This window comes from Anser anser (genome assembly GCF_964211835.1).
Source record: "Anser anser genome assembly, chromosome: 3".
Lineage (NCBI taxonomy): Eukaryota > Metazoa > Chordata > Aves > Anseriformes > Anatidae > Anser > Anser anser.
Genome location: NC_139722.1, coordinates 120,509,125 through 120,535,490, shown reverse-complemented (window position 1 = coordinate 120,535,490; position 26,366 = coordinate 120,509,125). Strand labels below are relative to the sequence as shown.

Genomic DNA, 26,366 nt, shown 5'->3' with positions numbered 1-26,366 from the left:
AATAACAAGATTTTGGTCTGAAACAGAGACCTTGAAAGGGTTACACTCCACCCTGAGCTACCAGGCTATCGATGGAAGAAGTATTACAACTGTATAGAAAGAAACACATTAATGCATAAGTATTAAAATTTTAATTGGCTGATGTACTGTCGCAGTGGGGGAACTTGTGGATACAGTCCTCTCAAACCCACTCTATTTACAGAGATGAAAAAGAACAGCATGCAAATAGTAAAAAGAGATAAAACACTTCAACAACCCCACAGAATTGCAGCAGCAATCTTCCAGCAGAAAGGGATTAATTAGGAACAAAGGCAAATGGCCATTTGCCTTAAATTATCAGTTCTTCTACATGATCATTATTCACTAGGAAAATCTTTGTACCTTTATAGCTATTATCTAAATACCTAAGATATGACGACACAGCGTACAAAGCAACTAAAAGCTTTTGAAGCTAGCTGAAATCCAAAACACTGCACATTTGTTCCATGAAGCCATTTGTTGCAAGCACACCCCAATCTGACAAATGTATTTGACATGATACAAGAAAATGCCAGACTGACATTAAAAAAATACAAAATAATAATGCTTATTTTCTTGATTAAAGAATTCTGTCAGTGCTCTTTTCTCAAACTCGTTCTTCTCCTCTCAAGGGATACGTTCACGTTATATGCATATCATGCACAAATATGAACTTTGGATTTAAACCCTTGCTTCACTTGCATTTGAATTATGTAAATATCAAGCCCAAGCCCTGTGAAATCCAAAACAGAGAGATCTCATCCTGGTTCAGGATGGAACAGGCTTGTCTTTTTCCTTTTATACATTTTGAATGGGCTAGCGTAGGGCTAGTCTATTTAAAGTATTCTCTTTTTATATTATTATGGGGTACTTTGCAAGTTGTCTCATCCCTGCCTCCCATTTTCCCTGGAACAACTTTCACTTCTCAAGTTCATGAATATTTATTTGCCGCGTAAGTTGATGTCAAGTTACTATTCAGACAGTGAAAAATCTCTTTTTTTTTTTTCAGAAATTTAACCATCAGAAGATGGCTCTAAATTATTAGTACTGTACCGAAGTCATGGCTCTGAGAATGAAAACTTTATCCTTGTCCAAGAAGAGGGATTTAAAAAAAAAGGTATCTATGTCAGCTGCTCTTTTCTACCAGTATTGACTGGATGATCACTGGCATTTTGAACTCATTAGCCTGCAATTAATTGACAGATAGACAGGGTGGTTGGCAAACACGAACATCACTAACAGCAGTCATCCTCTTTTGTACAGCAGTAGCAGCAGCCAGGATGGTTGTGCTACACACCTGATATTCCTACGTTTGAAGACAAACTCCACCACCAATTTGGACCCAAACAGCACAATCCAGATGCTCTAGCACTGGTACCTAGAGGACTACAGCTGCCCCAAACCAAGTGCCCCTTCTGACCCTCAGCCATCACTCTGGAAAGGTGCAGATGCCCACCCAACCCTGTGTCACACCTGCATGACCCATGCCTGTATCTCGGAGATACGCAGGCACTGAATGCTCGTACACAGGCACGTACATCTCCCCAGACACCTGTGCCACTTAGTTCAGCCTCAAGCCCCAAACGAGCCCTAAAAATACTGACAGCCATCTGCCTAGAAACCAGCTTGCTGGGAAAACAACAACAAATTTGAAAAAATGTGTCTATATTGCTCCTCCCTTTTTGTTCCATCTCTGTTCAGATGAGGAAGAACATTTCATTAAAACCCTGCTGTAGCTGCTCGCATTTTGAAGTGGTATTCTGAGCCTTGCACAAAGTCCATCTCCTCCTTGGTGTGATTTTGTGCTCAGGATCAGCAAAAGGACACAGAACAGCTCATTTCCCTCCTGATAAAACCATTTTCCAGAATAAAAGTCAGCCTTTGGTAATTTCTTTCCAGCAAGAAAACACAGATTTTTTTGGGCTGCCACTGTTATAATCTAATGGGGAGGAAAAGGCAAAGAGAGGTGGCAAGCAAATCCCACTTACAAAGCAGAGTCCACCTGATCCTGTACAGAGAATCCCAGTTCCATACCAAGTTCACAAACCAAGTTCATACAAGTTCCCCAAGCCGCAACAGTTGCTTAAAATGATGTGCCTACAAACCGTATCTTGGCAGACAAGAGAGGTAGGTCTGGTCTACATTTAAGATATGCTAACGTGCTTATGGCTATACAGGAATTAATTTTTTCCATGCCAGCAAAAGTCCTAGAAAAGACATCATTACATGGGCCAACAAACAGGAAGACAAAGAAAAGCAGACAGACCTTTTGGGGCAACCAGCTTAAACTGGGTCCAAACAATGCTTCCAAAAGACTGCAAATATAACCCGTCTTGTCTCAGTTTTTAAAGACAAAATTACCATTTTAAAGTACAGAGCTGACAAAAATTACGTTCATCATAGGACAAATTAAAGTGGGATGTTTCCTTCCCCAACTCGAATATAGGCAACAAAATCTTATAAGGAAAAAAAATTCCCTAGCTTGCTGTTTTATATATACCCTCAATTTAAGCTCAAAGAAAGGAAGCCAATCCAGAAATTAGCATGCAACAAGAACTTGATTACAGTCAGCAAATGAAATAAAGGAAAAATGAACCCCAAGGAAAATAACTGAAAATGAGGTAATTGGGAAGGGGGCACAAAACCCCAAACCTCAGACTATCCAAAACAGCAAGGGGGAGGGGAGATTTCGTCTTGTGCTCACTTTGCTTTAACACACTACATGAAATAACATACTTTCATTCCTTGACAAAGCTCCAGACCTGACTGCAAAGAAATAATTGCCATGCAAAAAAAGGGCGTTTTGATTTCTGAACAGCCAAAACTTCAAAATGCATTTTAAAAAAGCGTCCCTGTCTCTCAGTGTATCAAATGCTTTTTTCCCTCCCCTTCCTCCCAATACAGGTAATTTTCTTAGTAATTTTCACCTTTGCACAGTTTAACATAATGGGACAAATAATACATGATGCACAAATAAGTCATAATGCTCTGTGCAAGTTAATAGGGGCAGTGAAATGCTGAATGTGTGATAAATCTAGTCCTGACAGTGAAATATGCCTCCTAATTAAAAATCAATTATTAAAAACAGTAAAGAAAGAAAAAGAAAAAAGACTTACCCACCAAACTCATAATAAAATCCAGGAAACTTCAGAGTTATGTGAAAAGCAGAAAAAAAAACCTTTGACATCTATATTAACTAAAAATTCTTCCACGACTCTATTGTGAGTTTCTCGATTTTATGATTAAACAGTTCTGTGAAAAATTGTTTCTGGTATCTTTTGTACTTTTATCTCTTCATTCCGAATATCCATAAAAATGAAAAGACATCATTCAAATTTGGAATGCAAGAACAAATCATTACTTCAGCTCTGTGAAATCAAAGTATACTGATGCCCTGATGTGACTCCAAGGTGACACAGGAATGAGGAGCAGCTGCCCCAAACCACCAGCACCTGGACTTACAACAAAGTGCACTGTGTTTACCAACAACATTGCCCACCGAGTTCCTCAAAAGCTCTCCTCCAGAAGCTGTTTTAAATGCATGTGTGGAGTAATTTGTAAATTTTAGATCAGGGTTTTCAAGCAATTATTTCCAGCTATTTTGTGTTCAATTCTGGAAAGGTTTCAAACACAGAACAGCTCAAATCAGCTCAAAATCACAAACAAAATTTGCATGATCTTGAGCAAGCTGAAATTTCTGATTTTCATTTTCTGTAAAACTAAGATATGTATTCATACCCCCAGCAGTGACAGAGAGATTTAATTAACAGGCATTACTGAAGAGATCTGAATCCCATTAATGGAGAAACTATAGTTGTATTATACGTTATCATAAATATTCAGTATCCTCAATCAAAAGAAGATGTTGGTGTTTACATATATAATAAAGTTTTAATAATTCACTAGCTGTATTGCACACAGACTACTGCTACCACTTAATTCTGGAAAAGGTAAAAAAACATATCCAGAACTTTAAAACCAAAACCTTTCAACTGAGAAGGAAAGGATCCCTTCTGCAGAGAAATGCATGTTGCCAGCATAAGGTTTGTTCTCCACAAGGCTCTAGCAGCGTGGGCCCGGGCTTCACCTACCTGTAATGGTTGTGGGTCACCATTTTCTGCTCCCCTGGGCGACCCCCAGCGTAAGGACCATGTTTACCTTTCCCTCATCTGAAGGGGCATAGCCAAAGTCAGGACTACTTTGACAGTGAAATTCTCAGGATTTTTTTCCTCAAGAGACTTGGAAAACCTAAATGAGCCCACTTTACAGTGACAAGAACTGAGGATGAGGTGGCTACCCTACTTCAGGGTGGCTCACAGCCTCTCCAGAGTGCAACAGTAATCAATCCAACTCCAAACCATAAATAATGCAGCCAATTTGGGTATTTTACCTACATCAGCATCCAACAGGATATAGGGTTATCTTCCACAGGACCTGGGATTGCACTGGGCACGATTTGCATGCTTCTGGAAGCAGGGTGCTGCAGGGAAACCTCCTCTGTCAGGGGGTTAGGGCTGCCAGCCAGCTGCGGCTGGTTCCCCAGCAGACTACGTGGACCCACTGTGCACACAAACTCAACCCACCAGAGGAGTTTCTGGCACTGCTGTGGAAACTTATTTCAGAAAAGGTGGTTAAAGCCAAAAATGATGCCAGGGCATGAGGAAAGATGTGAGTCTGGGAAGGAAGGAGGGGCAGTGCACTGACCTCGACCGCCTGTGCTGCCGCCATCACCTCCGCGGGCAGTGCGCCACCTGCCCTGAGGGGAGGCCCCGAGGCAGGACAGGTGGCTGAGGCATTTTCTTTGCTTCTTCATCTCTTTTTATTTGTTCTCCCCAATACCAGAGCCAGTCATTAGAATTTTGTAAATTGCCAATAAATCAACTCGATCAAAAATTTTAAGCCCTTTTTTTGGCTAGCAGCAGGGACTGCTGCTAAAAAAAAAATCCGTGAGAGCTGCTTAGTTGCACATATTTTTAAACCTGCAAGTGGACTGAGATAAAGCTGTGGCCAAGAAACAGCATGACTGCTGGCTACTGCAACCTGCTTGACTTCCTGAGCCCTCCAGAGTCCACACTGGATGTCACGGTGAAGTGTGCACCCACAAAAAAACCCTCCCCCGACCTGGCATGCCTGGCAGCAGAGACCAACATGGCGCCGTGTTCAAGTGTCCCACTCATCTGTGGGATGCTGCTTCCTTGCCTATTCCCTTAGTAAAATTATTTCAGATTCACAAGGGATCTATCTTCTTTGAGCAAGCATCCTTCACTTCCCACAGTTAACACATGAAAAACAGGTCAGACTGGTGACAAAATCAGCCTTCCAACTGCGTGGCTGTCCTCCTTGGAGCAGCAGTGGGGAAGGCAGAAAAAAGATCTGTAAAACACAGGAAAAGTCCCCTCTGCCACAGAGGGAGAGCCACACTACTGACTGCCATGCTGAAAGGACATCAACTTCTGAAGTACAGTCCAGCTGAATAAATACCACTGAAAGTCAATAACCAAATCCTGTTAGGAGCCGCAGTGCTCTGGGAACTGATTGGAATTTGAACATTTGCATTGATGTATTTTTTTTTCACATTTCCAGCTGGGAGTAAGCACTGGAGAGAAGGTATGCTCCATGGGAACACGACTCGCTAGCGAAGGATTACCTTTTAAAGGATTATCTTTTAAACAAAGAAAAATTTGGTATACTGCAAGCAACTAACTCAAATCAAAAGAAATAGATTAATCCAACAGGATTATCAGGTAGGGCTTCTCTGTACCTTTAACGTCCAGATACACAGCTGAGAAATATGAACAATTTTATTTAGATGTCTTGGTGCAGTTGTCAAACACCTTTTTATGTGACAATCCCCTGTTCATGGTTCACAAATAAGAGCTGCTTATTCAGTTAAGGTTGTTAAAACAAAAGCTTTTACTTATTATCCTCAGCCTCACAAGCAACAGCAATCTTCTTTTTTTTTTTTTTACAGAGCCCTTTACTTTACCCTTGCATATGTAAGCTCTGATCATCAAGTCCTTTTAACTCCAGCCAGGAAGAAAGATTAGTAGCTGCCTGCACTGCTCCTACATTGTGAAATTTCCAGAACTGAGCTCTTTTACTTCCCTCTGGGAGACAGGGTAAGTAACAGAAAACTGAAATCAAGCACTGCATGGTTTTGTTCATGAATTGTAACACTCATGTTAGTTCTTATGGCCATAGTCGTACAGTATTGCAAAAAGCAAACAGCACTGATCTCCAAAAATAAAACATATTTGGAAACAATGTCCACTATGTACACATGTACCTCTCTCTTTTACTAGTAGATATGTTGGCAGTGTCACGCACAAAAGATTTGTACTGAAATTTACTTCATAATTCTCGCAAGCAGAATGGGGTAAGCAAACAAGTAAAAAAAAAGTGCAGAGATAAAACCTTGTTACTTTAGTAAAATGGCATTTTATCTTGTTTTAATTTTGTAACATTTTAAAAAACTATTTAACACACATTCAAAGTTCCCTTGAAGTAACTTAAATAAAAATCCTAATAACTTAAACACAATATAACATAATCCAGTTTGGTTAGCTCCAGGTCAGCTGTACTTGAATCCAGAGAAGAAAAATAATCCAGCAGCAGTCACAAACCCTGCTTCTTAATGGTATGAAACATTATTGACTTTGGTGAGGCTTCCCATCTAATAATTTTACTTTTCCATATATAAGATATTTCACACTTATTTAAGAATAAATACAGTATTAAGCAGACTTACCTCCTCCACCTCCAAGAAGGCTGGAATTAGCTGCAAGAAGAACAAAAGGAGAATTGTTAGCATAGAGCTTCCTAAATACAGATGGTACCAAAACAGAAGATGTTTCACAAAATGTTTTCCATTCCTTTCATTTCAGTAATTTTGCTACTCTCCACTTACCCAAAATCATTTACTGCAAACACAATCTATGTAATTTGTAATCATAATCTTTACCTTTGCAATATCTTTGAACATGTAAGCTAATAAATAAAACAGTATTAAAGCTTAATGTGCTGAATAGCTTATGAAATTACAATCTTGAATTTATAATTCTATAAACTGCATTTCTTTTTGATTACCAAATGAAGTAAAATAGCCTTTCATTTTAGAGAAACTTTAGTCTCTCTTTAGAGGACTTTGATGCAACTTTTGATTACCTCTCCTCATTTTCTATGACATGGGACCTTTGAGGACAGCCATGAGAAACCTTGGCCCCATTGAAATCAAAGGGTGCTTTACCACTGCCTGCAATTAACTTGGGATTTCACTCAGTATGCTTAACTGCTTCTGTGCTACATCCATCCAGCTATCTATCCCAGAAATAGATAAATCGCTTATGGAATGTAGTTTTCAGAGCATGGTGGTCCAAGATGATCCCTCAAATGAAAGTACCAAAATTGGAGCCAAGCCCAACATTTTCTTTTCACAGACTAGGCAAAAACAAAAGAAAAGCCTAGATAAAGCTTTGAGTAAAGTATTTACCCCTTAGATATATGGGAAACCAATCCCTGTCATCATAATATTGAAAACAGTATAGAAGCAACAGTAAATGGGATGGACAAAGGTATTTATCACTTGTTGATGAGTACAGGAGAAGCAAGACAGAAAACTACTGTTCTGCTCCAGGACAAGATACATAGAATAAATTAGGCATTTCTCAGTATCCAAACTTCCTACTGTCAAGAGATTGCTTCTACGATTTCCTTCAGCTTCTTAACTGGAAAGCTTTAAGTAGCAAATTCCCTGATGTTATTTTTTCCATCAGTTTCTTGAGACTTTCACAGAAAATTGACAGTTACCTTGCTTTTCCTCCATTTCTTTTTCCAATACTCTACATACATCTTTAATATCTACTTTCAGTTCAACTATTTGCAACCAGCTTTCCCTCACACCGCAGTGAAACTGTCTTAATCAGCAAGCTAAACTTTCCATCAAAGTAGCATGCTCAAGATCAAAGAGGGATCTCTGATTCTAAAAAAGCATCATATACCATTAGCACTATCTTACAGTAACTCAAGACATCACTCTAGATTATTCAAGACGCAATGTCCTTTAAAGAAATAAATATGCAATTTTATATCCAGCATAGCAGACAATATCAAATCTGAGTAAACCACAAACTAAATGGACAGTTAGCCATCCTAGGACTAGCTGTTCCTACATCTGTCGAGTGAGTGACTTGTTAAGAACAAAACTTAGAGGGATGTTCTTGTACACCTTTCTGATCAAAGCCTGGTTCTAATACACCAGAAGATTAAATAGAAGAAGATTGGGTGAATAATCATAGAATCATAGAATCATAGAATATCCTGAGTTGGAAGGGACCCTTAAGGATCATCAAGTCCAACTCTTGATACCGCACAGGTCTACCCAAAATCTTTGTTTCTAAAACTAATTGCCCACACAGCTTTTGTAGCCATTTTCAAATAACTGTTTGGAAATACAGGGAGGCTGGAGCGACAGGCACAAGCACAAAATGGAAAACTGAAAAAGATCATCTGTGCTTCATGAGCATCACGTTAAGCCAGTCTGTTAAAGTCTTGTGCTGATGAAATGGGAAGGTCTCCCACTCCCTTCTCTTTATATCACTCATCCCTGGCAAATGACAACTTTCCTGTTTGCTGCATGAATTCTTCCTTCAGATTCAACTCAGTAAACCAGGTGAAAATTATCCACTATTCTTTTTGGTACTGTTTTCCAACACATCACTGAAGTGAAATGGCTCATGGAAAAACACACAAGAGGAAGAACTGTGTGACAAGAAAAGAGACAATGGTGGCAACAGAGTTTGGAGAGATGGGATCCTCCCTTTTGGCAGTCAAAAATTATTACAATAGCTCCAGATCCTTAAATTTAATGTATCTGCATCCCAAGAATCAACTGTTTTCCTAGGACATCATTGTCACACTTACTTTGCTTTTACATGGCACAAGAATCATTTATACTCTTGGCTACCCTCTATCAAGTGCTAGCAGGGAACACATATTGCCATATATAAATTGACTTTGCAAAATACACAGTAATAGTAATAATAAATCATAGATTCATACAATGGTTTGGTTTGGAAGGGGTCTTTAAAGATCACCTAGTCCAACCTTCCTGACATGGGCAGGGACACCTTCCACTAGATCAGGTTGCCCAAAGCCCCATCCAGCCTGGCCTTGAACACCTCCAGGGATGGGGCATCCACAGCTTCTCTGAGCAACCTGTGCCAGTGCCTCACCACCCTCTGAGTGAAGAATTTCTTCCTTATATCTAAACTAAGTCTATCCTCTTTTAGTCTAAAGCCATTACCCCTTGCCCTATCACTACAAGCCCTTGTAGGAAAAGAGGAGAGAGATTTTTTAGAAGCCCCCTTTAAGTACTGAAAGGCTGTAAAATGAGGTCTCACCAGACCCTTTTCTTCTCTAGGGCTAAACAACCCCAGCTCCCTCAGCCTTTCCTTGTGGGAGAGGTGCTCCAGCCCTCTGATCATTTTTGTAGCCCTCCTCTGGACCTGCTCTGACAGGTCCCTGTCCTTGTGCTGAGGCCCCAGAACTGAACACAGCACTCTGGGTGGGGTCTCACAAAGGCAAAATGGAGAGGGAGAACCACCTCCCTTAACCTGCTGGTCACTCTTCTTTTGATGCAGCCCAGGATATGACTGACTTTCCAGGCTGAAAGCATGCACTGCCAGCTCATGTCCAATTTTTCATCCACCAGGACCCCCCAAGTCTTTCAATCCGTGTATCCCCGAATCTGTACTGATGATGTCTGGGATTGTCCTGACCCATGTGCAACACCTTACACTTGGCCTTGTTGATCTTCATGAGGTTCGTGTGGTCCCACTTCTCAAGTTTTCTCCAGGTCCCTCTGGATGGCATCCCCTCCTTGTGTCTTATCAACTGTACCACTCAGCTCGGTGTCATCTGCAAATATTGCAGACATACTGCAAAGATTGCTACTGAAATTCAATCTCTATATATTCCCCTGCTCTTGCCCTCACTGAAATTCAGTATTAAGGACAGACACAAATTAGAAACAGTCACATATTTTTACAGGAGCTTCCAAAGTACTCCTGTACCAGGTAACATCACCTGCAGTAAAATGAGCGTATCTGAGATAAAAATCAGCATAACATTCTGTTTCTCAGCATATGAAGTATATACTGCCATGAGTCTGCTACACAACATTTCTTTTTGGCATTGTAGAATGCACCTACAATTACCGTTCTCGTTTTTGAATGAGTCAAATTCTAGGATTTCAGTGATTACCTCTGAGAGACATAGCTAAGATCTGCTCTACCTCACTGTTCCAAAAGTTTCCACTGCTAAAAAAATATTCTTCTGATATCCAGCCAATATCCCCATTGCAAAATCTCATTTACTGGCTTCTCAGAAAATTATGTTTCTCTCATGAAGTTTTCCTGACAATGCTCACCTTTCCAATACCTTCTAAAACTTGTTAATAACATATAAGTCAGCATCACACACTTCTCTATAGAAACAGCAAAAACATTTCCAACAGATTTTTGGCTCCAATGGATCTATTGCAGCTATTGGAATTGTGGCAGTAATTCTACAGGCTTTTTTTTTTTTAACTTTTACTTTAGTTTATTTCTTATTAAAGCATTACACTTACATACTAAAAGGAAAATAAAACCCTTTTGCTATGATGCCAGGAAGGACCATAGCCAAACGATGATTACAGTATCCTTTCCAGAAAGATAACGTGTCACTCAAAACCCAGGAACTTGTATTTTCAGATGTTTCAGACTGTACCCATAAGGTTCAATAAAACGTACCACTCAGGTTTTGGGAAAGCTCTACCGTTAAAGAAGTACTTAGTTGCTTACCTCTGTAAGAACACCTCATCTGCAGCCAGAGCTAGGGATTTTCACCTCTATTCAGAGAGCAAGTCAGCACAGCCCCATGGCTGTAATCACATCATATTATATTGGAGCAAGTATAACCTCTCTTCTCAGGCCCCCAGTGTTAATCTACAGCTGCATTTCATCTACAGTGCTCCCACATGATCAAGTCTTGCAAAACACCTTGAAAGGGGTCCTGCTTTCAGCTTTCGGCAGGTATGAGGAACAAGCTATGGAAGCAGTCAACCTCCAAAGCTGATGCAGTCCAAACTGCCTCCCAGGTTGCACCATTGCGCTGTGCAAAGGCACAACTCCCACATCTAACTCAGGGCATGTCCAGCCCTAAGTAGCACATGTGACAATATTTTTCTTTGAGTAGTTAACCCATCCTGACTAATCTTTTGTCCTTATTTCTGTATTCTACAACTGAGTAAGATTCTGGAAACACAGGAGATTTGGCAGGGTGGGGGGAGAACTGAATTGTTACCAAGTTACCAAGACAAAGAACAGTAAAAGAAAACAAATAAGCATAAGAGAGTCTCCAAAAAAATGTGAGGTCAAGATTACTTGCACCTCATTTCATTCCCCATGTCACCCTTTGAAGCTGACTTGCCCAACATATCTGATATTGCCTCTTTACAAGCTATAACAGATTCCTGGGCATTAACTCAGAAAATCCAGTCACAATACAGACCTTGAAATATGATTTTAATATGTACTCTTTTATACTTAGAGGAGTGATGACAGAGTGGTCAGGCAGCCAGCAGAGTACACAGCTCCTTGTCAGGCTCCAGTATAACACATGTTGATAAAGCCCCACTGAAAACACCTCACTTAGCAATGGCCCGCAAGAGGCAGCATAGGTGAGAGCTCATCTAACTTTACATGTTTCTATTTGCAACAGCTAACACAGACTTCAATTAAAAAAAAAAAACAGACACATTTAGGGAGCAATTCCCCAGGGGTATATTGAATAGCAGCTTCAGGATGAGACAAATCACAGCACAGGAGATGTTACGCGTCTCCACCACTTTAAAAGGAGTCTTGGACTCTACATTTTGAGACAGATCTCACCCCTGTCTGCCTCAGTACATCGAACAAAAGTACATCCAGGAGTAGTAATGTGCCTTTCAGCCTTTTAGGTCTAGATTTCTTATTATTAGATACATTAGAAGCATTACCAGTAAGGAGTGTTGCTGCAAAGTTCAGGCTCATCTCTAAGAAAAAAGCCATTTCAAAAAAATCCACATAAGAGAAAACACTGTCTCTATTCATTGAGTACAGCAATTTAGCCCTTAATGAGATGTTTATGACCCCAGATTCAACCAGAAATTCGGTATTTCTAATGACTCAGCACCTCGATGGTTTAGGCTTTTATTCTTTATAACATAAAGGAACAGCACCGGGACAGGGCTACTTAACTCCATGAGCACTTGCCTGTTCTACCCAGAAAACTCAACTTTTGCTCTAAGAAACAAAATTGTTTTCAAAACACTTCTGCAGGGATGGAGGGGAAGGAAAAAAAAAAAAAGAAAAAGAAAAAAAAAGAAAAAAAAAAAAAGAAAGACCTGGGAGAAAAGAATTTAAAGTAAGCTTAGTTTCTCATTGTGGAATACCCACACTGAAATCTCAGGTTACTAAAATGTACAAATTTGAATAATGACTATTCCAGCATATTTGACAAATAAGAACTGGGATGTGAATGTTTTAAATCTCAGCCTTCTTAATGACTGAAGTCATATAGCTTTCCAACACTTCTTCAAATGAATAAGCAGACCAGAAACTCTGGCACAAGTCTTAACATTTTGCTCAATATTCTCTTTACAACACTGTCCTTGCCAGGAAGAAGGATTATTTGAAATTTGTGGAAAGCAAATGAATGCTGAAGAAGTTCACCTCCAATGAAACTGAAAATCTTTCTATGCTGTAAGCCAAAATGTATAAAAAGTGAAAAAGGACCTGTGTATGGGTTGCTTAAACCGACATTTGCAGTCACAGAAATGTTTTTTTCCTGCTGTCAATTCTATTGAATTTAGAAAACAGAAATGATGCGAATACCAATTTTTGTGATGTCTCTGGAGATAACCTGCTTTTAGCTTTGTTAACAACATAGCTGACTAACTCTGGTTACTTTTTGTTGGCATATACTCATCTGACAACATTTTTAAAACGTAAATTCTTCTGGGAGCATGTCATTGTCAAGTATTAATGGCACTAGTAACTTAAATTGACATCTATGTCATGCAGCCATGCATCTGTCAGTGTAATAAAAATATACTTTTAAAAGATTACTTGATATTGTCTGACTTTGGCAGCAGATGTTTGAGCTTATTTTGATGTAAAAAAGATTAAATATTTTTGTCAATACTTTCTAATTGTGAAATTTATTCAAGAAGACATCTTTATAACTGGCAGTGTTGTAAGATGCAAGGCATTCTATTGCCTCAGACACCATTTTTATTCATCAATAAAACATCATAACAGGCAGCTGGTGAGCAGAGTACAAGTAATTTATGGAACAGGAAGCTACATTTCTTCTACATGTTTTCTGAATAAAAACCCCTTACCTGCCACTGCATTTTGTTTGATCTTTTCTCAAGAAAGCAGAGAGAACAAAGAAAAGTGAGCTAACAACTGCACCCTGTACATTCAACTATTTTTACACAAGATGTGTTTTGATGCCTTAAAGTAAAAAGCTTTAGGCTTAAAGATCACAAAGTATTTACTATATATACTTATATATAGTAAATAAAATGCAGTCGAATACAACATAGGAAAGTATAACCGCCACTATAATTAACTTGAAATACTTCCTTGCACGCAAAGACACCGCGTGCAAGGAAGGAGAGGTAAAATACCATTATAATAACACACACAGCCAGATTTGTGAAGTTATCTAAGTGCCTAATGATGCAAAGTAGAGATCACTAGAAATTAGAAAAGCCACCCAGCCTATGAAATATGATTGACTTAAAGTATTTAGGCACATCAGTAAGTACCACTATTAGCACCTTCCAGACACCTACATGCCTTTTGTAAACACAACCTCCAGATACTTATTGAATATGGAGGGTGTGACTATATCCTGCACACAGCCGTACACCACAAACAGCTCCGTGATACAGGTAGCAGTAATTTACTGTTTTCTACCATGAATTTCCACAAACGAGTCACTTCTCTCTATACCTGCAAAGGGCTTTCACCCCTCTGGACTAACACCAAACAGCCAAGGTGGGACTGAATCCTCCGGCTCATGAGCAAGCTGGATGCTGATAGAGATGGCCATGCCAGGATGGCAGGGACAGCTCGCCAGTCCCCATGGTGAGCTGGCTGCTCTGCACACCTTGGCCCCTCCATCTTGGAGCTGCAGGCAGGAGGAGAGCAATCCCTGCACCAGCCGAAGACTGAGCCACCCTGCTCCTGGAGGCTAAGCCACTTCTGAGTTTAGCCTAGTACTGTGGGGTTTGATTGTTTTTTAAACAGATGATTGAGAGCACATCGTATTCTTGATACATACACAAGAACTTAATCTTCCATGTAGTAAGAAATCTTCTCTTCTGCTCATGCAAAAACCTCTGTAAATAAAAGTAAAGGTCTCTCCATTTCAGTTTATTGTTGGTTAAAGTACCAACTTCAAGCTCTCCTTCTAAGATGACAAGGTGCCCAGAAGCATGACCTACTGAGTCTGAATTCATTTTCATGTTTCCATCATCTGTGGTAGCAAAACGAGAGACAATAGAAAGGGACTGAATTTTCCATGCCTTATTTTTTTCCCCAGATACTCAACGCAAATGCTGCAAATTTGTCTGGCTTTAAAGATTAATAAAATCTAATGGGAGACTTTGTCCAATTTAAAAGTAAGAGTCTTGTATTTGGACCTAATAAAATGGTTTTGTGGTTTACCCCAATCATACAGTCTATGCTACTCTATTTCCCTCTCTCACAAATTCTCTATGGAGAATGAATTGTTTCAACCAAGTTTTGCCATCTTTACAAATAAAGTAGTCATTATCTCCATTTCAAGCTTTTAAAGGGTATTTCATAGGTAGATTAAGCAAAAAAATAATAATATACTAGTAAGTGCTCTGGAGTTGAGTCTGTCAAGGCAATTGCCTTCACAACATTCTGAATTCAATATGGAAACAATAACTGTCATAACTTTTCAGTATTTTTCTTCTTCTAATACATTACCAACTCAATATATAATGTGCATTTATGCACGAAAGCTATTTTTAAAAGTTATATATTACACCCATTAACCTTAATCAGTCATATGCAAAACATCTCTGAAATGTGATACCAATATATACCAAATATATTTATATATATATAAATATATATACATATATAAATATACCCACAAAACCCAATGTAGGCATTGAACACAGGCAAGGCAGTAGTAATTTGGTGCATCAGCATAATGTGAAAATAGTATAGACACAAGCACACAGCTATCACTCTGGCATTTAAAATTTCAACTACATTGGAGGCATACTTCGGAATAGAAGAAACAAAACATGCCAGGTTTTTACCTTACATTGAAGTACACTAATTGCCTTAATGTAGGGTGAGAGAAAATTAACAGAGACTGAAATTGTCCAGCACATACTGAGGAAAAAAAAAAAACATGAGAGAAAGCGCTTGGCCAAGAGTACATCCTAAGCATTTCCATATAAACTTCCGTACAGAATGGAGCCTAGGCTCCAACTTAAAAAGGAGCCTAAATTTTACAATAGCCTGAGGATTTTAGTCACCATAATTGCTTCTTGGTGGGGAAGTCAATCAGAGTAAAGAACATAACTTAAAAGAAAAAACAAAGAACAGATGAACTTGTTTGTAAGGGTAGTCATCAGGACATCTCCAGTCCCAACACAACTCAGCAAAACATTTTCAGATGAAGTCTTGCAAAAACAGCACTTCATCACTTCACGTCTTCATACCTGTGAAATTCATGCCCTTCATACCAATCAACTGGTATTATTTTCAGCTAGACAGAAACATCTCTCCTAAATCAAATGAAAGTGATGCAAAAGAAAAGGGTTTCCTGCCAACGTCTTGTGGAGGACAGTTAGAAGAACCTGTTTTGTGAGGCTGATCTCATCCCTGGGAGGGAGAAGATGACAGACTCGTTGAATCAGAAGCTGCAATTTGAATAGGAAGGAACCAGAGAAGGCTAAAACTGGCTGGCATGCACAGAGCCGTCCATCATCAGGTTTTGTGTGAACCCCTCTGCTGAAGGCGCGCTTGGTTTTTGCATTCCTCTCATTCTTCATGGCAAACATGAAAAAGGCACAATGCAGAAATAATTTCATTCTAAAACACGGGTTGATAAATTGTCACACACACTACCCGATGGCTAAAAGGAAAGCTATGAATTAAGATTTCATCCATTTTGTGTGTCAATTTGTGGTTTGTTCAACCACTTAGAATTGCCATCTAGATCAAGGTATTTTAAAATATAGCTGTGATGAAACGTAAAGCAAAAGGAACTTATTTCAGGGCAGAAAATGAGGAAAAAATATTCAAGTCTACTACAGCCAATTCTTCATCTCATAATTTGGACCATTTGTGTGGTTTGTAAATGTAGCATTAAAGGGAATCAAAGTGCTGCAGTATATAATTAATCCATTTATGTAGAGTCATCATCAATATTTAAAAGCCTACACAAAACAGAATATGAGGTAGTCCTAGGTTCTACCTGCACAATTACAAAAGCAGTTTGGGTAGTAATTATTTCTAAATAATTAGTGAAATTTATATAATTCATGCATCTTTCCAGTATCCCAAAGGTATGAGAACATGTTATCTGGAGTACAGAAAAAAAAAAATAGAGTGAAGTTCTTTGTGCTTTCTTTGCTTTTGTGTTTTCAAAATTACAACCTGCCCTGAACCTCCCAAAGCCTACCTGTACACAAGAACACCACCCTGTGAGCTTTTTCTTTCTTTCGTTTTTTTGATGCATTGGTGGTTAGGGTGCACCTAACCACAAGATTTCACTTCAATTTTCTTCACTGGGAAATACTTGCACAGTATTTGACTTCAAAAAGGAAAATGTCTGATTGCAAAAAGTTTTAATAAAACAGCAATTATACTGTGATAATGAAAAAGAAATCAAGAGGTGATATAAACTAACACATTTCAGCCTTGAAATATTAATATTTAACACCCTGGTTTCCAAACAATAAAAACCCTAACTCATTATAAAATCCGAGTCCATTGCAGAAAAGAAGCTACCCGGGGCCCTGCCCGGACAGCAGCAGAGGAGCGCACGCGTCCTCGGGGAAACCATCAGCACGAGGCAGCCGGCGGTACAGGCGCACCCTGCAGCACTTCTGCTTTACCCAGAGCACAAAGGCAGGCTAAGCAAGGTCAGCCCTGGCTTCCTCTGGAGGGCCAACCTCAGCCAGGGCACCTCGGAGTAAAATTTTTCAGCAGCCACCCCACTGGCTTTGCTTCGGATATTAACACTCATGAACAACATTGTTATTTAAAAAAAAAAAAAAAAAAAAAAGGACAGAAAAAGAGAAAAGAGAGAAAATGAAGAAAGAAAAAGCACACGTCATGCCCTACCAAAACAGCCCTCGCACTTTTTTCCAGCTATGCAGACAAGACTTCACTTGCAAATTTTGCCGCAAAGTTAGAGGAAGGCAAGGTGTTATTGCACTGTTTTTGCAAGAGCAGCCTGGAAGGAAGATTTTGACAATGAATTATAAGCTCCTGCAAGCAACTAGCGCAGACATGTACAGTCTGAGAAGCCTGCAAGTCAAGCACTGAAGTAAGGTCTACTTTAAAGCATATCCAGCTGAGCAAATGTAACATGCTCTGCATATGAACATGTTATATAACCTCTCTAATGATCATTTCTTTATATAGCCTGAAATTAGACGCAGCTCCCACTGTGGTCAGTGTGAGCCACATTACAGAAGAAATAGAGAATCTGTTTATGTATTTTCCTGTACATTTTGTTTTCCAACACAAGCCTAAACTGTTGCTATAGGGCTAAATGGTGTACAACATCAGTCATGTATTCCTTTATGAAGAAAAGTGGAACTTAATAATCTGGATATTTCAGTCAGACCAGGAAGAATGCATTACATAAAATAGGGAATATACACCTTTCACTGTCCATAAGAACATCCTCCCAAATCTTTCTGTATACAGTTGTCAAATATGCTATTCTTACTTGAAATGAATGTTTCAAAAAGTTGCAATCTATAGCTAAAAAAATCTTGAGAAGACCATAAAAGATATGAGTAAAGTGTAGCCATCAACTTACTGTACCGGAGATTACAGAAAATGCCCCTTTTAGGATAAAAGTAAGTCAGCTTAGTCAGAGAGAAATTGGTTATCCTCTCCATTTTACTGTTCCTGGAACATACAATACATGACATGTCTCAAAACGGAAAAACATAATCTAAAGTTTGAAAAATACAGGGGAAAAAAAAAACAACACCATTATTATTTTCACTGTTACCATTTTCACATTCCCTGAAAAACTCTGCTCGGGAATTTTATAGAAAAGGCAGATCACAAATAATCAAAATGATGTGAAGGCCTGTAGATATTTTCACAGGCATGACAGAGCCAAGAGCCCAGATGAAATCACTGGAAATGACAGCATTTCAGATTCCGTGGGACTATTCTTTTTTTTTCCTGACAGGTTGTTGGGGTTTTCTAATCTTTCCTAGCTGCAGATATGCACCGTTCAGGATTTATCTCCACAATTGTCAGGTTGGAGCGATACTGCTTAGTAACTTGCCCAGCAAACACTGCCTTGCCCCTGATTTGCCTGAGTATCAGCGCTGTACCTGCTCCTTGGGTACCCCGTGGCTGCGTGAGATGTAAAGCAAGGAGTCAGACTGTTTTATTATACTCTCAAGGCAGCTCCTTAAAGCTACGATTATGGGCGCTTCTTAATGATGACGGAGATTAAAGCTATTGTCCAAAAAAAATGCAGTAAATAGGCACCGTTGTTATAAGACTGTTTTCAAGCAGCTGCTACCTGGCAGAAGAGGCATTAAGGCTTTGATGAAAACTTTACCGAGGTTAGACTGGACAAGAATTTTCCCTGAAGCACAAGAGGATGGTGGATTGACTGCACTGTCACACGCTGACAGGGCCACGCAGGAAGAGAAATTGTCAAGATCCAACACCAAATTGTTAACTTCATCGTACAGGCACCAGAGCACCATCCCTAAAATCGCCCATCCTTCCTTCCAGCTAATTCCACTGCTCAAATTTATATGTGGAAATGCAGCCCTTATCAAGCTGGGCTCATGCTACCTTGTCTTGTGGGTCTAATCCCAGTTAGACACAGTTAGATACTTGAACTCTGCAGAGCAGAGCTGCATTCTGGCTGCAAGTCCAACGACCAAACGCAGGTTAATTTCCCCAGATTGCCAGTGGAAAGAGGTGGGCACTGCCAGGAGGCGGCACAGGACATCTGTCTCACATGAGCCTGAGCCGGACGATGCGAATTCACCCTCTTGCAGCAAAAATGCTTGTGGTTAATTTTACCACCGTCGCTGCAAGCACTTCCACCACAAATCCTTTCAGCTATAACCATTACCCAAAACCACAAGAGCTGCTTGCACTTGCTGTTTTTGCTAACATTTCTTTCGTTCCTTCCAGTAGCAGTTTGCCCACTGACTCAAGAGAAGCACCAGCATGTAAATGAAATAAGTGAACCGGTTTGACCCTCTCCCTGGACCACAACTCATTTGCAAGAGTTTTCATATGCCATACCACCTAATTGCTGCAACTACTCTCACTGAAAGCTCCAATAAAAAGGGCTGTGGCTCGCTAATCAGAGATTAAGACAGAACAAAAACAACAACAAAAAAGACCCTACAAACAATTTCTACAGACAATTAGGCTGAAGATAAATATGGGAAAACTAATTAATCATTCTGAAATATATTGCTCTTTTTTTTTTTTCTCATACTGAGTATTTTTCAAGTGTTGATCAAATAAGCATAACCTGTTTTTTCATTTTACCTATCTTCCTCTAAGGCAAAAAGAGAGACAAATACGTGTAAGCACAAAAACCACACTAGGTTGAATGCCTCTAGTCTGAATCGTTTCTCTCCAAAACGCTGCAACATACACAGCCCCACTTTCTAGAACAACTTCCTAAAAACGGTTCTCAGTAAGTTGGCATTTTAATCAGTTATTGTTCTTTCTCTACCTTATACAGGAAAATTCAAAATCTGAAGACACTCCAAGAATTCATACGGACCTTTTGCATCGAGGATTAGTATGTATTCACAGTCCTCTATTCAACATCTAGGTAACACAAACAGGGATGTTATAATCTAATTTGTGCACAGCAAACACTTCATTTCATTATTCTAGTACTACTAACATGATTTATGAGTCAGCTGAGTACTTTTGGAAAAGGTTTTGAGAATACAGACAGAATTAGGCACGGTACAAACACTGCTTACACAAATACAGTAACCAGTAACGTCGAAGGATATGACAGGCATCTCACGCTATATATAAATGCATCTGAAAGTCAGGTAAAGCACGTTTTTATAGTTGCTCAGAAAAGAAAAAGATGAATCATCTATTCAAACTCTATATAAAATGACTTCTCTAGTGGCAATTAATAGAGACAGGCCCCAGAACGCCAGTCTCATGCTCTAATCATCAGTGAAAAAGAAATTAAGTGACAATTAAAAAAAGCCTTTATTGAATAAGGAAAATTCTGTTTTCTCTTGGAAAGCAACTACAGCAACATCATATTCTATAACCACATTAGTGAGGAAGCAGTTCAGTGGATACCTAGAGAAGAGCTTATGTCCCTGAAGCATCAGGTAGATAGACCAGAATACTAAATACACACTCCTAAATACATAGTGTAAGTTTACGGTCATAATTCACAGGAATAGAGGCCCTGTTAATTCCTCTCCAATAATCCTGTGATCTAAGAGTATCACTCCCACTGAAATGCATAAAAGCCATAAATAGCCCCCAAATTTTACCAGAATTTGTTACAGGCAGCAGAAAACATATTGCTCTGGCTGGAATAAGCGACTTCGCAAAAGCATGGCTCTCTACTTCCCCTGAAGTCTCAGGCAGTCTTTCCTTTATACTTCAAACAAATTAAATCTACCGCAATTAATGATTATAGTTTTTCCTTCAATCAGCCCATATTCCTCTAGGAAATTAACTTAGCTATTAAAAGCCTAAAGGCTGGAAAGGAACCTAGTTAGATGAGTTTTACCTCCTCTGTATTGCCTGTGTAATCAAATGCAGTTTCCCCACCAGTTTAATTCTAATCAGTTTAATTACTGAAAATTACAACGGAAAAAAAAAAAAAAAAAAAAAAAAAAACACCTTACTTCTCACACCAGAACAAAGGAGAAAAGCTACATGTGCTAGTACAAGAATACTGGGTGGCAAGAGTTTGATACTGCATGTGAGGGAGAGGAAATGACTGAAAATAAAGACAAATTCTAATATACTTTAGACAACAGCTATCAGAATAAAGAGGTGGAAATGGCAAGCTACAAGCCAAGAATAAAACTCAGAGCAGTCCGCTTCCAAGGTGTGAAATTTGGGGAGAGTTTACTACTTCAGTATTGCACAGCCTTGACTATATTGGACCTGCTCTGCTCTCAAACTGCATTTCCTACTCGGTCTTTTGGTCAAACACTTGCCACAGAAAGCAATTGAAAAATAAAACATGCTCAGCCCAGGAGAGCTTAATTCTGTCTTTCCACCAAAAGAGGGGAGCTAAAAACTCAAGTGTAGCAGAGCTGTCCATGCACGCGGAGAGAAAACTAAGCTAGGAGCCACAATCTTTTCTTGCCATGTCACTGAAACAGAATTATTCTAGTAGTCCTTGCAAAGGAAGGAGGCAAAACCAAAGAAAAGCTTGGAGGTAAATGTTTCAAGTATACACTCCGTATATTGAAGAATAACACCAGGAGGACAATGGATCCTAAAAAAGAAATGCAGGATTAAGACAAAAAGCGAAAAAATCCATAAAACAGAAAAGGAGTGGGGAAAAAAAAGAAAAAAAGGATGCTAATTGAAATGTTCTGTTTTATATGATAAAACAAACTGAGATGACAGGTCTCTTAAAGAAGTCAGACACACAAAAATATGTCTAGAGAGTAAGTATGCATATTATTCTCCCCTTGACTTCCACAACAAAAAGTATTTCTTAGTGTTATAAAACTCCCTTTTCTAAAAGTAATTCTTTCATGGTATGTTTCTCTTATCTTTTGCCACAATGAAACTTTTATGCTGAGCAGAAAAATGCCATGTAATATCATACTTTGTGTGGGTTGTTTGTGTTTTTTTTAAATACGCACACACAAAAATCCATTCTTTCATTACATCTTACTTTCTTTTTATCATTTTCCCCCTTTGACCATAATAGCTTCATTGTCTACTTCATAATTTTAAGGACCTCAATTATGCCCACTTGAAATCTTCTCTGCTGAGATGACTAATCCCAGTAATCTTATTTAAACTGCTAGTTTACATTCAACTAATACTCTAAAGCTATCTGATCTCTACAAGAAAGGGGTAGGAGTATTCTGGCAGACAACTAGAAGACACTGTGGTTGCTGCAGAAAGCAGAAAACCAAATGCCATAAAGCAAGCACTGGTGTTAGCAAGGGAAATACTAGCACTTAAAAGTCTAAAAATATTGGAAATAAGTCATTTTTATTTCTGCTGAGTTCACTTATCAACCGGCTCTGTACTTGATAATGTGCACTGTGGAGAAGAGAAATTCTGGTTTATCGTGAAAAAAAAAAATTGTAATCCCTTGCCAAAAAGAAAACTCATGAAATCCAAGGAAAGTTTTTAACTAATTGTTTTCACCAATCTTTCAATAAAGAAAAATGATGGAGGGAAAAATAATACAGCAGTACTTGGCGTCCTGGAATTTGAACAGTAACAAGGAAAGGGTAAGTATATAAACTTTATATAAAGCAAACCATGCATTTTCTTAGAGAAATATGTCATGTTTTCCAAAAGACGACCACTTTGATGCAAGATAGCACCCATGTTTCCAAGATCATTCCAAGATCATTCACCCAAGATCTCCTTCTGTGCCATGATGTCTGCAACCATAAAGTCTTCAGAAGTGCCCTTAGTTTGTAGATGTCTGCAGACTGCTGTACTATCTTGCAGAGCAAACACATCATGCCCATATCTGAGTCTACCCTGCTCTCCTGAAGGGACTATCTAATCAGGGATATCAAGATCTGAGCTCCCAGGGTGGAGAATCCTCATACTTATGTAAATGCAGTCACTTACTCACAACCTTTGTTCAAAAATACCCAGCTTTGAACATTTAAAAGGCTGTAGTGTTAATGGGATCAAGTATATCTAATAGGACAATACATCTCAATCAAAGCTTAAAAAATTTCTAAACTGCCTTTAGATAAGATGTCCCCATCTACTCTCACCCACTCCTGATTACTTTATCATAAACACTTTAGAGGCCATTTTATCCAATCCCTTGCCAATTTTTTCCTAGACTTTTCTTCTCTTAGAAGGCGGGGGAAGCTGCAGAGCAAGTACCCTGCAAATCCTAAAGGTTCTGACTTTTGAAGTACTAATACAACTCCCACAGAGTAAAATAGGGAATTAATTTCAACTTCAAATATTCCAGCATGGATCAATTAGTACTAACTCTGTTAGCTGAAGGATTTTTTGCCTGTTCCATTCATGATAAAATTTGTTTCTCCTCTTCAGGATCAACAGTTAGAAAACAGAGTAAGAAGATAAGACCAGAAAACAAATACAAATCACAAGGAAGCAAAGACAAAGGTTGTGACAAAAGAATATTTGCCGAAACTTTGCCCCTGTCTTTTTTGTTTTCTTTTGCACAAAAGATATATCAATATATCTGCATAAATATTTTCAATTCACATTGCAACTTTTGAGCACAACTCTTGGATTGCATGAGACACTTTTAGAAGGAATTATGGCTATAAAAGCTGCAATGGGTCCTACGAGAAACACAAAAATCAGTTGTGTGTGTTAGTGGGGGACTGTCTCAGTGGGCCGATACCACTATCATCATCACGAGTTCCTCTTCTGTAAACAGGCAAAGAAATCTTCCATTGAGGCTCATGCTGACTGCTTCTCTTAAAACAGGGTGAAGTCACCTGCTATTAATGCAAGCAGATCATATGTTCTGCCATTACAATTTCCAAATTAATCTTTAGAAGAATAGAACTGTATTTGTTCGAAGCACCTCTGATGACTCTTTAAAATTTAAAAAAAAAGAAAAAGAAAAAGGAAAAAAGAAAAAAAAAAAAGAAAAAGCTGAAATAGCAAATGTAACAGAGAGGATACTAATATCTATTCTATCATTGCCATCTCATTGAAGCCCAGATTTGAAATGCATTATGTCCAGCATGAAAGACATTCTTTCACAAAGATAAATTCAACCATTGGTGGACCCGAAGGACTCTTGCAAAGAATAAATGCACTTAACCTGCATTTCCTGTTCTCCAAAATCAGTAATTCCAGAGGATGCCCATTTGGAGGTTCAAGCCCCTTCATACAACCTACAAACCTCCCATGGGACGCAGCCAAAACTTGGAGCTCCGTGGAATGCTCCCAAGCCACAACCACCACAAGGGTCAGTACTGACTCAAGAGCCAGGCTCAAGAAGATTAAATTCCCTATCTGAGAAATACAGTGCAAGCAGAAGACTGGGTAAGTCCTAAGGTTAGTCTCAGAAAACAAACCTCAGAGCTCAGCAATTTCACTTTTACTGTAAGGGATGTTATGACAGCTTCACAGTGGATTCATATTTAAATATGACTTTAGTCCCCCTTGCATCCTCTGAAACATCCATCACCGTAACTTTTGCCTTTTCATAATTTAAATGAATAATCTTCAGCTCCTAAATACTGCTTTAGTCCATTTTGACAGACTAAATTAATACCTACTGCAGTTACTGCAGAAAGTACCGACAGTCCCAGTCACCGGCACCTTGGCCTTCCCCAGCAGCCATTGATTCCCTCACCCAGATGGTTTTGGGGGGGCTCGTCGCCCCATGCCCTCACACCCAGCCTGCACACCCCCGGGGGACAGGGTGAGGGGCTGGCAATGCTGGCAGCTCTCTGCAGGATCCAGGCTTTTGGCTGCTCCTCAGGCTTCAGACTATGGGAAACGTTATTCTTGGCAAAATGGCACCTATCACTAGAGGAAAATATAGGTGTTTTCACAGGCTTTATAGGCAAAAAGATCCCAATGACCCCAGTGGACTCAATTTAACCTGACATGAGAGAAAGACTGTAGGACTAATATCGAGAAGATGAGAAAAAAGTGCTACATGCCTTTCTGTCACAGCTGGGCTATTTGGGGGTTTGCTTGCTTGCTTTGGGGGAGTTGTAGTTAATTTTAATTTATGCATGCTTTCTGCCTTGGGACTCGTGACCTGCACGGGGCCTACAGATCGGGTGAAGGGAAAAAAGAAAAAGGCAACAAAAATCAGTTCTCTGCTTTTACAAGCCTCTCAGAGTCCCCAGTCACACCAGTCTTCTTCTGGCCAGCAAAGGAAAACGAGTACAGGAAGAGCAGTCATGTTTTGATACCGTTTCCATGGCGTAAAAGTATTATTCCATACATGCACTTCATTACATTTGTCATCAAAATCATATTCGACAGGTAACCTTAAGTACAGACACGGGAGGCAGAAGTCTCTGATGGCTATCAGCTCAAAGCAGAGTTGATAAAAAGCCAACAGGCTGGAACCGAATCTTGCATCACTTCCCGACATATACAGCAGGATTTACCAATATTAAGAAAATTGGTGAATGCATTAAGAATCTTCTTTCATCTTCACCTATTTAATAACAGACAATGAACATTTGTGAATGATTCTGTATGACCATCTGAAAGCGTTCTGATAATAATAACAAAAAAAAAGAAAAGAAAAACAGTGAAAAGGGATTACACGTTCCACTTTAATACATCATTTAAAAAGCTTACCAGAGGATCAAAGTCCATGACAAAGGACGCAAAATATTATTTATTCATGGGACATCTTCTGAAAGACTAGAACCTGTAAGAAAACTCTCTATATCCCAAAAGAGTTTTTTTTAATGCTAAATTATCAGCTTTTATTTTGTTAAATAAGAAGTGCTTTGAACATTTACCTAGCTGCAGTTAAAAAAAAAAAAAAGGAAAAAAAAAGCTGTAACTAAAAAATCTGTGTAACATCCCCTACTTAATAAATTTATTAAGTTGAAAAAAAATTAGTTTCTTCTGTTGAAAAAGAAAAAAATATTGAAATTTATAACAGCTCTAAACACTGCCGGGAACATATAAGACTTTTCCCAATTGATATTCCTTTCTTCTTTCTTCCATTTTATCCTCTTTTTATAAATGGCTGTATATATCATCTCTAGAACATTAGGTTGGGATGTTTTTATTATTATTCAAATGGTTAATGCCTTTACTTTTCCATGGTTTACATTTGAAGAATGTAAGAGAAAATACACGTAACGA

At 39.0% G+C, this 26,366-nt stretch overlaps 1 protein-coding gene across 9 annotated transcripts in view; it reads right to left on the bottom strand.

Annotated features, from left to right (window-relative positions):
• MACROD2 (mono-ADP ribosylhydrolase 2) overlaps positions 1-26,366 on the bottom strand; it is an 859,998-nt gene that overhangs the window by 673,603 nt on the left and 160,029 nt on the right. For all 9 annotated transcript variants that reach the window (XM_083829142.1, XM_083829141.1, XM_083829148.1 and 6 more), the window contains one exon: positions 6,767-6,796. In XM_083829142.1, the coding sequence (XP_083685268.1) occupies positions 6,767-6,796 (30 nt within the window). The remainder of the gene's footprint in view (positions 1-6,766; positions 6,797-26,366) is intronic.